This window comes from Pezoporus flaviventris, unplaced genomic scaffold, assembly GCF_033815535.1.
Source record: "Pezoporus flaviventris isolate CSIRO_AGI_PZ_B2104156 unplaced genomic scaffold, CSIRO_AGI_Pfla_v1 ptg000096l, whole genome shotgun sequence".
In the NCBI taxonomy this organism is placed as follows: Eukaryota; Metazoa; Chordata; class Aves; order Psittaciformes; family Psittacidae; genus Pezoporus; species Pezoporus flaviventris.
The window spans coordinates 588598-602448 of record NW_026892644.1 but is presented as its reverse complement, the minus strand read 5'-3'; the positions used below and the strand labels follow the sequence as shown (position 1 = coordinate 602448).

The following is a 13851-nucleotide window of genomic DNA, read 5'->3' as shown; positions in this document are numbered from 1 at the left end:
CTTTTTTCTCCCCTTAGACTCTGCAGGTGGCAGTGACTGCATTTTTGGTAAAGGTGAATATTTCTTCTACAAAATTCCTCCTAGAAAATTTCCCTATGGTATAACATATGTGATTTCAGGATTCCTTGCTTTTTTCCTATCTTACCCAGTGCTGAGGATGAACTTTGATAGCATACACAGTGAGCAGATGGGCTTATACTGGTGGATTGCCCCTCATTGTATTTTGCAGTGTCACTGCAGCAGTGACAAAAACCTGCAGCTCATGAGAGCACTTTATATAGGTCTTGTCACCTTTTTTAGTTCTCACCATCTCAGCAGTAGCTGCAGCAGCCACAATAAATTAATGCAGTCACGCAGCTGTCAAGACCACAGCAGTAAAGGATACTTCCTTGCACTGACACCCAATCACACTTCATCTGTCATTCATATTCACCTCTTCACCACACCTTCTCACCACAGCTCCCAGGACATGGCCACAACTTGGGTGCCCTTAAGCCTGGGGCAGAGTAATTCCTTGGTTTCAAGGGACCTTTAGCTTCGGATCTGTGACCGCTGAAGTCCCTCAGTGCTTCCCAATCTCACACTTCACGAGCTCCAGCGACTTCAGTCACAACAGAGACAGGTATCAGGTCCACCCATGTTTCTGATACACATTCCCACATCTTTTCTTGAGGCAGAAAAAGTCAAGTACATGGTGTACCGTGACTTGGAACATACGGACTGCGATTTAAGGGAAAAGTGGCTGGGAAAGGCTGATGGAGAGATGTACATCCTATCCTTCCTCATCAGATACTCACTCGGAGAAATCTCTCCTCATATGATGCCTATCTACATCCTTAACAAAGCTGTTCCTTATATGACCTGTGACTCAGTATTAAGTCTCCTGTGAGACTGGACTATCTGTATTTAAACACTGGGGACACTACTCATTGCTCAGTGCCATTTTTTCCTGGATAAACCCTCTTGTTAAACACATGGTGAGATCAAATGTCGTGTTGGTTTAATAACTGATAAAGGCTCTGTTATGGGAATGTACATTGCTTTTTGGTTTAGAATGGATTAGATTAGCCCATTGATTTTTTTTTTTCCATGTCTAGTATGTGCATTCCCATAAAAGAAGCCTTCTGGTTTTAATGGCCTGGTATGGATGTGCTTTTTTCCAGACACCATGTGGTTCCTACAGTTTCTCTACACATCTTCTCTCTTTGCAAGCATCACTTCTGCTGCTACATCTTCCTTCCATTAAAAGGACCACTGACAACAGATCGCCGGACAACACAGACTTTCCTGTCACAGTGATTCAAGCAATGTGAAATGAGAAAACCCAGTAGTTTCTCTAGTATTGGGCATCAAGGACTGCTGAGCTTCCTGTGACCAAACTAGGCACAGCTCCTTGCCTCATGCAAATCACCCTCAGTGCAGCAAACCAAATCAGGGGTGTAAAAACTGGGGCACCTTGCAACCTGAACAAAACCAAAACCCAAGAAAGCAACATGGCTGTAGGGTTTCTTTTTGCCTTGGCTTTTAAATCATGTCAGAAATGGGCAAGCTGAGACAAACTCCCTCGATGGCAGCGCTGTGGGGTGAGGGAAGGTAGTGGGATGCATGAAAGAAAACAAATCCCAAAACAAAGCCAAAATCAATCACTAGATAGAAGTACAGCTATTTGGTCTCTAGTTGCCTACCATCAGTTTTCAGATTGGTGTATCACCTACCTCTCCAGCAGCGCAAAATGACCCTGAAGAGGTTTCTGAGTAACACAAACCATGTTATGGGTCCCTTTGCCTTCTCCCTACTATGTAAGGAACAGTCCTTCACCTTTCACCCCAAAATTGCTAGCAGATATGAGAAACACCCCTCCCTTTTGTAACTACAGAAGCTCCAGCCTTTTCTTTTTTATAGAAAGCATTGAGCTGAATTTCTGCATTGTGGATATATTGTCAATATTGTAGGGGTTACATATATATACATATATATATGAAATGCTTATATACATACATATATATATATGTATTTGTCCCTGCTCTCCCTCCCCCCGCTCCATTCTATCACTTCCTTGCTAGAGGGAAGGAAAATGTCAACATCAGTCTGTTGCAGAGGTTTGTCACATTTATTTCTCTCCTCCCCGGAGCACTTAGGTGATTGGTTTTGGTCCATATTCCAGCAGTTAATAGCCACTCGCAAAGCTCATGAGCCCAAGCTATGCTGGGATGATATCCCAGCCTACACATGAAGGGTGACTCCTCTTCATTGGACAGGTATGTATGGTAAATTTTTTTGGTAGCTTCAACACATTTCCCAGTGGCAGCACATGTAAATTGATCCAAGCAAACTGGAACCCTTGAGCAAATCCCTTCTTGTGTTGCTGTTGTTTTATGCGGTGTTATGTCATGGGACTTGCACAGAAAATAAGAGCACTCTATTTCCATAGGAAAGCCTTCTAAAAAACAAAAAGCATAATCTGACGTCTTGTCCTATGTGAGATAAGGAAAGTCAAACTGCATGTTTATTAGGGAAAAAAACAACAACAAAAAAAAAAAACCCAAAACTGAAACAAACCAAAAGGAAAGAAAGAACTCAAGGGAGACGTTGTAGGAACAGTGAAGTAGTGCGTAAGTCCAGGCTTTCTCCCCTTTACTTTTCTGCCAGCACCACTTCAGCCTGCTAGTTTGTTTTGTTAAGGTGCTTCAGGTCCTGCATGATCTTCAAGCTAAGCGGCGACCCCGAGTACTGCTTCTGTGTTGTTGCTTCGCCTCCCAAACAGTGCCAGCCATCCGGGCAGATGTTTCTCCCACAGACCCACAGAGGCGGTGCACCAGTTCCCTTCAGCACTCATCTTCTTGGTATATTTGTTCATCCAGTTCCTGGGATTCAAGGTGCTCAAGGCGGTCTGTTCGGCCACTCATAATCTCATCTGGGGTCTTCATGAACCTGCAAAACACAGAAATGTGTGATTTCCCAGTGGTCTCAGTTTTTACGTTCATCAAGATGTTGATGAACATCTACATCTCTACAGCTCCCAGAATCACAGAATGGTTTGTATTGGAAAGAACATTAAAGCTCATCCAGTTCCACCCCCCTGCCACGGGCAGGAACACCTCACACTAGACCAGGTTGCTCAAAGCCCCGTCCAACTTGGCCTTGAACACTGCCAGGGATGGGGCAGCCACAGCTTCTTTGGGCAACCTGGGCCAGTGCCTCACCACCCTCACAGGGAAGGACTTCTTCCTTATACCTAACCTAATTCTTCCCTGTTTAAGTTAGAACTCATTGCCCCTCCTCCTACCAATACAGTCTCTGATGAATAGTCCTGAGTATTTCCCGGTGTCTCCCCAGCCCACTGGTGTCTTCCCTCCTCTGCACCTTGAAAGGAAACCAAAAACTTCACATGCATTTACCCCTGCTCCTTGAAAATTCGAACCAAACCCCACAGTCCTTTAAAAAAAAAATGGTATTTCCTTTTTCTCCCTTGTATTGTCTGCTGTTGTTGTTCAAGATGCTAGCATGCCACAGCTACACTCATTTACAGTGTCTGGAGACAGACCATTCAAGACCTTTATGGCCAGCATATTTCACAGCAAAAGCACTTGCAAGGTGTGGAGAAGCAGAGGGCTACTGGTTTGTGCTATCTTCTGTGTAGGTGACTGAAGAGAATATGAAACACCAAAGGACTGGGGGTGGAAAAAGCCAAGGACCAAGTCAGAACAAGTTCTGGGAAATGGAAAAAGCCCTGAAAGAAAAACCTTTTGGGCTAGGGAACTGTGAGCAAAGATAGTCTCTTCCTGTGTGATTGTAGCAAGCCTAATTATAATGAAGCAGCATCCTCTGTAAATGAATGCCATGGCTCCTAGCACTAATGTCTTGATGCAGTGAGCCTGCATGGGGCTAGAAACAGAAACTGCCTCTGGGGAGGCATGACAGCAGTAGGAAATGGGAAAGGACATCCACCAGCCTGCAGATCAAGTCTGCAGTCCTGATCTTTGCCAGGATGCTTTTGTGTACTACTGTACAGAGATAGCACGGAAAAGCTCTGCTTTTTCTTTCTGAATTTAATAGCATAGGAAGAGAGTGTGGCACAGGAAGGATGAAATCCTAGTTTAAACACAAATCACTTTCCTAACTCATAAGTACTTCTGGAGAAATTAGGATGAAAGATGTTTATGCTGGACGTGTTACAAAATTTCACAGTCTTCCATTAACGATGCACTGGCTAACATCCAGCAGTACAAAATGTGTTAATCAGAGGAGCTGATTTTATTTCAGGTTGATGATATGCTCGGTACCCTTGCCCCAGTGAAAACAAAACGAACTGACAGGAGCTTTGTTACTATCATTGACCCAGAAAAATCACTGCTGAAGCTTGTGGGCAAGACTTGCCTCCTCTTCTGCCTCTGAGTTTATAAAGCTGAAGGCTCTCTGACTGAAGAATCTGAAGTCTCCCAGCAAATGCATAGCACAGCCTGGAACTAACCTTTTGCCACCCCTTCTAATTTTGGAAACCATGTGCACATATGCATTTAGGGGAAAAAAAAAAAGAAAAGAGGGCTGTGACTCACTGCTGTGTCACTCCCATTTGTATGCTGGAAGAACGCTGCTGATATAAATGGTGTTACCGTGGTCAAAAGCGAGCATACACAAGTGGTGAATCAGTCCCTGGCTACACAGTGAAAATGCACCAAAGCCTACGGGCCAGACTGTGCCCTGATTTAAACCCTGGGCTTGTCTTGTTGATCCTGCAGGAGGAGGAAATTGAAACAGAGAGTGATTCCACTGCCCTCCCTACCTTCTGTCTGCTCTGCTTCCTAAACCATGTGGGAAATGGGCTGGTGTGCTTCAGGTATTCTTTCTGGTCTGTGTTTTAAATCATGTCAAGGAACTCAAAGTATTTGTAATAGCATTTGATTAAAATCTAAAAAATCAACCCCGAACGACAAGCTAATGCAGAAACAGTACCTGTGACATCTTCTGTTGAAGACGACACTCAGGCAAACTATTAGAAATCCTTCTCTAACCCCATTTTACTTACAGCTCTGTACAGATATCTGCATAAGAGAACTGTCTTCATGTTACTTGTAGACATATTTCCTATTATTTCTATGCTTGTGAGAAATAGCCAAGGAAGACATATTAATGGCTTGATTTTTTGCAGCTGTTCTTCTTTTTCTCTTCAGATATAAATAGGTCTAAGAAAACAACATCAAAACGTTTTTATTGGGAATTGTGCAAAAAATGCTTTGTTGTTTTTTTTCCAGTTTCTGAAGGAAATGAGGTTTATATGCTCATGTTTTATGCTCCCTGGTGACCTTTGAATTTGTTGGTCAATTTTGGGCAAGCCTGACAGAGGAACTGAGGTCTCCAAGGGTATTAAGTTTCTACAGTTTTCAGAAAATAGGCAGCCTGGTTGAGAAGACTCCTGTTTTGTTTGTGCCCTTACTGGAGGACAGGCTCCAAGATAAGCACATTCGCTGTTCAGCATCACAGAATTCCCCCAGGGCAGCAGAGTCTTCACATAAGGCCATAGTGATACAGGTTCCCTTGGTACTGCTGCTGATGGAGCAACCTTGTTTTAACTTTCCACAAAAATATCATGCAGTTGATTTTGCCTGTGATTCGTTCTTCCCTTCACTCTCCTTTCCCCATCTAAATCTCCTTCTAAGAGCTGACATCATAAACAAGACATTCACAGAAACCTTTTCAGCTGTAGATAGTTTGAGTGTTCATGCAGTCCTGTTAGCTATTTAAGAAAACAGACTGTCTTCCTATCAATACCATTTCTAAGCACATTACTAGCTTCAGACCACTGACATCAAAGCAGTGACTTTGATGGCATCTAAGTCTTTGGTCTGAGTTCAGTGCTCCTTGGGTCAGACATACGCATCAGGACTCGTTGGTCTTGTATGAGGAGAACTGGAGTGCTCTCACTCTCTGCCAGCCACACTCAAGTTTGTACAAGTAACTTCCTGCTTTATTGCTGTTTCAGACATTACATCCTAAATTCTTGGTTGTATCATCCCATCCAATGTGTTAGGTTTTATCAACAGCTCCTACAGGTCCCTCTCTTCCTTGTAGGCAGCACTGCTGAAGACATGGTCATCAGCACTTCTCTTCTGTGATGCCAAAGCACTTGAGGAAATGCCTGATGGCTGCTTAGCTTTCACCACCAGCTGTGTTTGAGAAGTCAGTTTGGAGTGGCTTTTCCAGCAGTTCGGCTGAGATCATTAATCATTTAGCTAAGGTCTTAAACAATGGCACAGCCTGCTTGAAGCAAGTGAAAAGACTTCTATTGACTCCACTGATCATTGAAAGAGGCTCATATTTCTGTAAATTGGTGCAGTTGCCTTGAAAGCTGGGAAGCACTGGTTTAGACAGCTTTTACAAATGTATGCCCATTGTCACCTGTGTTATAGCTGTGGCGATGAAGTATCCCACACACAATTCCATTCTCCATCTTCAAAAACTAATCGCCTGTAGAAAGACAAGGCAAAGAAAAGATTACCTGAACAAAAGCCTTTGTCCTGGCTCCTTCCGGATAATATTTAGTTTGTAGTAGTGGCGCAGGGCTCTGGACATTTTCTCGTAAGTCATATTTGTTCTGTTCTGTTTTTTTCAAGAGAAAAAGGAAAAATGTGGTGAGATGATTCACTGAAATCTTCCTAAGCCCCAAAAGGACTTGCAGAACTATCACAGCTAGCTAAAGTAACCAAGTGAGTTCAAGAAATTACATGTTCCACTCCTTTGCAGGCCCATCCTGCCCCTCCAGCCCTCATCACCAGATTTTTATGGGTCTCTTTTCATTGAGGGCAATTTAACCAAGGAAAAAACAAAAATTCCAAGTGATTTTTTTCTAGTTTCTTGGATCACAGATAACAAAAGGCTTCGTCAACCACAAGAGGAGCCATTAGATGGAGGGAGATGCTGATGCCAAGTGGGACGTGACAGGCTTGTTCTTAATGAAAACCACCTTTTGTAAAAGCATAAGAACAGTGGCTAATAGACTGAATCTGTCAGCAATCCCTGCCAAGAGCTCTGTTCCTCTGGGATTCCCCTCCATTAACTAGTTAATGCTTACAGAGCACTGTGGAGATAGAGAGACTACTTCTCATGTTATATGGGTGTAAATTAAGAAGCCCATTAGGTTGTACATCTGCTTCTATACAGAGCCTCCCCTTCATTTTGGGAACTGCTGACCCGAATGTCATAGTCAGAGCACTGAGTGTCACAAGGCACTGGCAGTGTGGGCAGCCCCCATAGTACTGACTTGGAATAGCAGGATCAGTCCCTTAGGCTATGTCTACATGAAGAGCATTTTTCTGGTACAACAAGCACTGGTTACTATGCTGGCAAAAAAACTTCCATCAGAGAGACAACTATACCGGCAAAGCCATGATTGCACGAGTATTAAGCAGCCGCCTTGCCATGGGCAAAACATGCCAAACTAGTAGAAGCATGCTTTTGCTCTGTGAGCCTCCATGTTAGGAGTTTGGCTTGGCACAGTCCAAGATCAGGCAGAAGACTGTAGTGTTGAACTGGATTTATTAAATGAGACTGATCTGCCATGTCTAAAATGTCACCTAAGAGCAGACCTCTGCTTGCCTTGGCCATCAACTCTGCTAAGGGAGGCCACATAAAAAGCTGTTTGTCTGGCAAAATCTAGGTTCTGCTCATTGGGAAGCCCCCTGAAATACCATGTGTGCTTTTTCCATTTCTTACATACTAAAAAGCCACTGTGTTTCCCAAGTGGCTCATGCAGCTTCAGTTTTAGACACACAGCATGAGACATGATGGCAAGGCCCAATTATTAGCATTGAGGTTGGGTAAAATCTGAACTCTCCGTTCCCAGTATTGCAGCTCAAGACCTCTAAAACAGATGTTCTTGTAAGCACTGACTCACAGGAGAAAATCTTGACCTTATCAAGATTTTAGGCTATGTATACTAATATATATACATATATATGTAATCCATACATACTCAGCCCCAAACTGCAAAAATCAGTAACTGTTTTCCAGAGGACAGAGCAGAATTACACTCTCAACAGAAAATACGTAATACTGCAGCATTTAGTGTCTGTCACAGGACAGTGTGTGAAATCTGGATGTTGGTGTAGACAGGAACACAGAGAGAAAGCTCCTACTGAGACATAATATACAGACTACATCTGATCAGAACACCCTTAGCGTCAGGTTTTGCGAAGAAATGAGGTGCCTCGAGAGAGAAGGACCGTTAATTCCTGCACTCCTTGTAATTTTATAATTAAATGCATTTATAGGTAAATGCCTTTAAACCAAACCACCAGGTTCTGTATATGAAAGGTAGGTTTTAGTGCTCGAGGCTGGATGCTTTACATTTCTAATGTGCATAGAATGAAAGATTATAACTTTACAGCAGTAGTTTATACGCACATGCTTTCTTCCTATTCCCCTTGCTTGTAAGTGAATCCTATGATGTTACGAGAAGTGGAGTGCTGCAGGAGGAAAACTTCATTGCTTCCTTACCTTGTGGTTTCCCCACAGCCGGGCCAGCCCGTTGGGATCCACTATCCGAAATATTTTGGATTCCTTATCTTCCCATCGGATGAAATTTTCGTACCGGCTGTCAGAAAGCAGCTGATAAACATAATCCCAAAGCAATCTACAGTCTGTGAAGAGAGGAACAAGAAAATAGTGATTTTTTTTTTTTTTTCCTTGGGACTAATTCTGGAAACTTTTGGGTGGATGTTCAGTGAAAGGACAGTTGGGATCAGGGCTGAAACAGCTGCTGCAGTCTGAAATGGCTTGGTTGGTATAGACCAATGTTTGCAAAAGGCAGTGGAATATACAGCCTCTTCTCATGCATCCCAATCCTTCTGGCACTAACTGAGCATCTTTATCACATTAAAAGCTGTATAAGATGACCTGCTCATCTTAGTTGTGTGTTTATTGTTGTACTGATGCACATAAAACTACCACTATTGGCCCTGATGATGTTGCTGGCTCTTTCACTGAGGAAATCAAGAATCCTGCAGCCTGCTCTTCCTTGCTTGAGGCTGTCCCTTTCTGTCCTAATACGTCTAAAACATGGGCAGTGTTACAGCTTTCCTTTGTATACTCCACACGATATAAAATCTACCATTTTTTAATTTGCTTTTTGTTTTATTTTTTAAGGTTTCTGAGAAAAAAAACCAAGTATTGTAATTACTTGAGTGCTATTGAGAGGTTATATACTTTCTATTTGGATAATTGAATTCAAATTTCCTCTTGGCAAACACTCCTTAGGTCGCTAATTAAAGGTCTAACAGATACTTAGGTTTTAGTTTAGTGTTTTTCACTTTCATGGCAGTCTCTTGAGATCGAGGAAGCCAAGAGCTGAGCTGCTCCTACTTCCTGCTTGCAGTGTATGTGTGCACAGCACAGCATAATAACTGGCAACTATGAAATATGTAAAGTGAATTGCACAGAGCTGGGGGTTCTGCTGTTGTCAGAAACAACAGGGGTTTTATAGCTCAACTGTCCAGATCCCGAAGATGGACTTACAGTTGCATTTTACTTTGAAAGAAATACCAATCTCTGAGAGATGACTTGTTAAGAGTAGGTAAGTAAAAGGCAGGCAACCAAAGACATCCAGCTTCTAGGTGATAAAGCTGGATTCTTGTTAGCCCGTCTTTCCTTTTCAAGTCTGTCTGTCTGGGGTTAGGAATGTGTTACAATAGGGATGATGACATGTTCCATATGAGAATATAAAATGCTTTTTGAAAAGGGATATGAGTAACACATTTAATGAGCATACCTGAAATGCTTAGAGATATTAACATTATGGATTTTTTTTCCATTTTCAAACTGTACAGAGTATCTCTGAAACCTGTACTGTCTCTAAAACAGAGCTTACTTTGCCAGTGCCCTTACTATAGACTCTCCCTACCAGTCCTACAGAGAACAATGCAGAGAAGCCTTCCTTTCCCTGTTCCCCCATCAGAAGTCACATATGTGGGCCAGTCACCTATTCTGTGGCTGCAGATATCAAGTAGGTAGCTGGCTGCAATGCCAAACACTGCTGCAGCTAACCCCTTGTGCGGTGTGGTACAAGTGACTTTCCCTGGACCATGCAGGAGGCCTGTAGAAGAGCATGAAATAGAAAGTCTCAATTTCTGTCATCTTTCCCCTCACAAATTCACAAAACACAGCTCTTCCATCACCTTTCCATCAATAATCTTTCACAAACACATACACTTAGTCTCTTAGACATGCATGTACTAGAAAAAAAACCCTTCTTTTCTAAATTTAATATATACGGAACAAGGGAAGGGAGATTATATTGCTCTACTGCTTTGTGCCTTTTAATAATGTGGGGAAGTGCTCAGATAATAGGATAGTAAGGGGCCATGTAAGTAGTTCCTTGACACTTCATTCCACAACTCACAATGAAAGGCTGTACATAGACTGATTTTTTAATGCAACAATCTTAATTCAAACCAAAACCCAAAAAAACCCAAACAACAAAAGAATTATGTTTTGGGTCCTATCTATCTATCTATCTATCTATCTATCTATCTATCTATCTATCTATCTATCTATCTTTTTCCTTTTTCTTTAGTTTCCTTCTCTGACTCCCAACGGCATATTTTATCAGCCGATCAGAGTTGATAATATTCCTGCATTCCAAAAACTACCTTTTTTTCCCATCATCCCATGTAATCTGTGATAATTAGCAACAAAACCTGTACAGACTAGGTCAATGGTTCATGCTGAATTCACTGTTCTCAACCAGCTTTTCCTAAAGATCTCCATGCTTTCTTTCTATGCAGTCCTTCATTAAAATCAACCGTAAAGGTGATGCAATTCCCTAGATCAGCAGTGAATCATCACCATGGCAATCACTGGGCAGTACTGGCCTAAACATGGGTGGTGGGTCGGTCTAAAGCTGGCCCCACCTCATCTGCAAGAGAGGTCTGTCTTGATGGGAGCAGGTTCAAATCAGAAAACATTCACTTAGCTGATATTTGTGAAGGAAAAATGAGACATATTTTTGGCCAAGGCAGGAATTTATTAGAAATCTGAGGGAAGAGAGGAAGGACTTGTGGGTCTGTTGTTGAAACAGCACTTTTGGATTGTGATGAAAGTTTGCTGAGGTGGTTGGCTGGTGTATGGCCCCATTGGGAGAGTGCTGCAGGAATCTGGCATCCCAGTTATCAGTCATTTGGTTTTACTTCTGCCATTGCTGTTAGTCCTGGCAGGAGTGGCTCTCCCTGGGTTCAGCTGGGGGAATGGAGCTCCTGCAGAGGCAAGTCAATGTCAAGCTCTGGCACAGTCCTGAATGTGAAGCCCAGGACAGACACTCTCCAATTATAGCAACTTATAGCTAATATTTACACAGAGATATGATTTACCCTAAACTTTACTTTCACCTCATTATTTGCAATGCTATGCTATTTTTAATCAGTAGCGTACTACTGTAACTATGCTCTAGAAAATTTCCAGTGCTATAAATATAAGTCTTCCTGATGGGGATGGCAGACCCCTAATATCCTCTCTACCATGGCCCCTGGAAAAGTTTCAAGGAGCTGATGGCTTCTTGACAGCTGACTGGAATTGCACATACAATGTGCACTGCATTGCGCTAGGGCTGCATGTTCACCTCAGTGTGGCCAGCAAGTAACTTCTAGTTGAACCTAATGGCTTTCGTTACGTTCCATTACCTATCATTACTACACACACACACATACACTCACACACACTGCACCCTTCTCCTTCACAAAAACAAGAAAGCACAAAAGATTCACCCCAAGATATCTGGGTGGCAAATTACTGGACTAACAACAGAGCTTCAGACTCTAAGAACAGGTAGGATTCAAGTGCAGATTTGTTTTCTGTTGTTCACTTAATTTTTAGAATGGATTCAGGCTAAACTTGAATATAAATATTCCTCAAAGGAGAAGAACTCAGATCTGCATCTTGAGATCTTCACAAGAAAAGTCCTAAGTGATCAAGGGCTCCATCCCATATTCTAAACTGACTGAGCTGCTCAGACTTGCAGAGGTATTTAGTAGGCTGGTGGTATTTGCAAAAATACCCAACCACCAAGTATCTCACAACTCTGTTTGCTTCAGCAAGAAAACTGAAAATTCTGGAAAATTCTGCTTGGCTCTACAACCACTTACAAACCTGTCTTCAAAAGCTACAGCTCTCTAGCAGCAAATTTAGATACACGACTGAGTTGCAATAATTTAAAGAGCTGGAATGCTTCAATGCAATAGTGGTAACATGTCTCAAGCCACTGCAAATAGGAAATAAAAAGCAACAGCTTTAAACACCAGTGGAAAAGATTTAGGCTCACTGACTTTCTTCTCATCTCTGCTGGGAGCTATGAGGGTGCACACTGTCAGTCATCATGGACCAGCTGATGCTTGGCAGCACAATTTAGTTAAATATATGAGTTCTGTTTGCAGAGTACCTAAATCAGTTTGACTTCTTTCAAGTTTTGCATGGGAGACTTTTAGGAATTTGAGTATAGGCACTCAGGTGTTTGGTTTTGGTTTGGTTTGTTTTTTTAACAACAAATGATTTACATCCTGGGTATCTTTCTCCAGAGATTGCAAGGTATAGACCCATAAGGTTCTGGAGGGGTCTTGATGGCTGAAAGAGTGGGAGCAACCAAATAATCCATCGTTATTAGCCTAGTAGAGATCATCTTTAATAGGACAATAGAGACTACAGGTCAAAGACTGCTGGTAACTCTTTGCAACTGTAATGAATGTGGGGTAGAGCCCATTTGGAGCAGACTGCAATACAATGAAGTTGATGAAAACCCAAGAAGAGGCAATGCTAGAAAATGCTATTAAAAGGAGCTTCTCCACTGAGGAAAGAGGCAATTCTACAGAAGGTTGGTGAAGACAATACAGAAAGTTGCATCCTCCAGGAAGGTCAAAAGTGTTGCATACATTTTCAGGAATGATGGAGAAATGGAGCACGGACTTGCATGTGGATGGTTGTTTTCTAGGTGCAAATCACTTTTGTGAGGAAAGTCCGGGTGGTGTGAATGACTCCATGAAAACTCAATCACTTCCTTGGCTGTCAGGCGGCCTCCAAAGGAACAGTCACATGGGGAAACACTCCACAGGGAGTGTGTCTGCTAGTGAGCAATGGCAAGAAAGCACGTGGATATTGCTAAGGCCAAGTAAGTTTAGAAGTCTGAGATTCAATAGGGGAGCTGAGTCAGGGCTGGTACCTAAATTGTTTGGGTGTGCAGCGATTTCCTGCCTTTTGGCTAAAATAAGCTTACTTAGAAAGCAAGTCTGTCTCTTTAACACACGGAGGCATCACTTCCCCCTAACACACACATGTACTTTTTTACAGGAAAGTGAACTTAGATGATTGAACTTTGTACAATCTGATGGTGAAGGGATTTAGCTGTGCAGAGCTGGGACTGAGAGGGTTTAAGGTGATGTGGTATCAAACAACCTAGCCAAACTGGGAGGGTAGTGAACAGCACCCTGAACAGCACCCACGAATGGGGCAGGAGTCCTAAAAGCTGGCATTTCCATGTGCCACCATTTTCACAACTGTATTACTGGGCAAGACTAAACTACATCATTAGCTGGGAATTAGAGCAAACTGTCCCTTCAAATGGAGAGGCATGCCTACAACCTTCTGGCTGCAACTGCTGCTCCTAGGGAGATTTTTGTAGTTATGCACAAGGTAGTGATAAAGTGTAGAGTACTCAGCTGGCTTTCAAGATGTCCCCCATAAACACTGCCCTACATGTGCATGAGGCAGCAGTTGCACACTCCTGCTAATAACAGCCATGTATTGTACAGTCTTGATGTTGTCAGACCTAAAGTAAAGCCTTGGGAGCTGCCTCCTCACTCAGTCCCCTGGCTG

General features: G+C 42.6%; 1 protein-coding gene across 3 annotated transcripts in view; it reads right to left on the bottom strand.

Moving 5' to 3' along the window:
• Positions 1 to 1654: 1654 nt before the first annotated feature.
• ETV6 (ETS variant transcription factor 6) overlaps positions 1655 to 13851 on the bottom strand; it is a 134083-nt gene continuing 121886 nt past the window's right edge. For all 3 annotated transcript variants that reach the window (XM_061476372.1, XM_061476370.1, XM_061476371.1), the window contains 3 exons: positions 8494 to 8636; positions 6497 to 6597; positions 1655 to 2931 (listed from right to left, as the gene is read on the bottom strand). In XM_061476372.1, the coding sequence (XP_061332356.1) occupies positions 2826 to 2931; positions 6497 to 6597; positions 8494 to 8636 (350 nt within the window). In that variant the 3' untranslated portion in view covers positions 1655 to 2825. The remainder of the gene's footprint in view (positions 2932 to 6496; positions 6598 to 8493; positions 8637 to 13851) is intronic.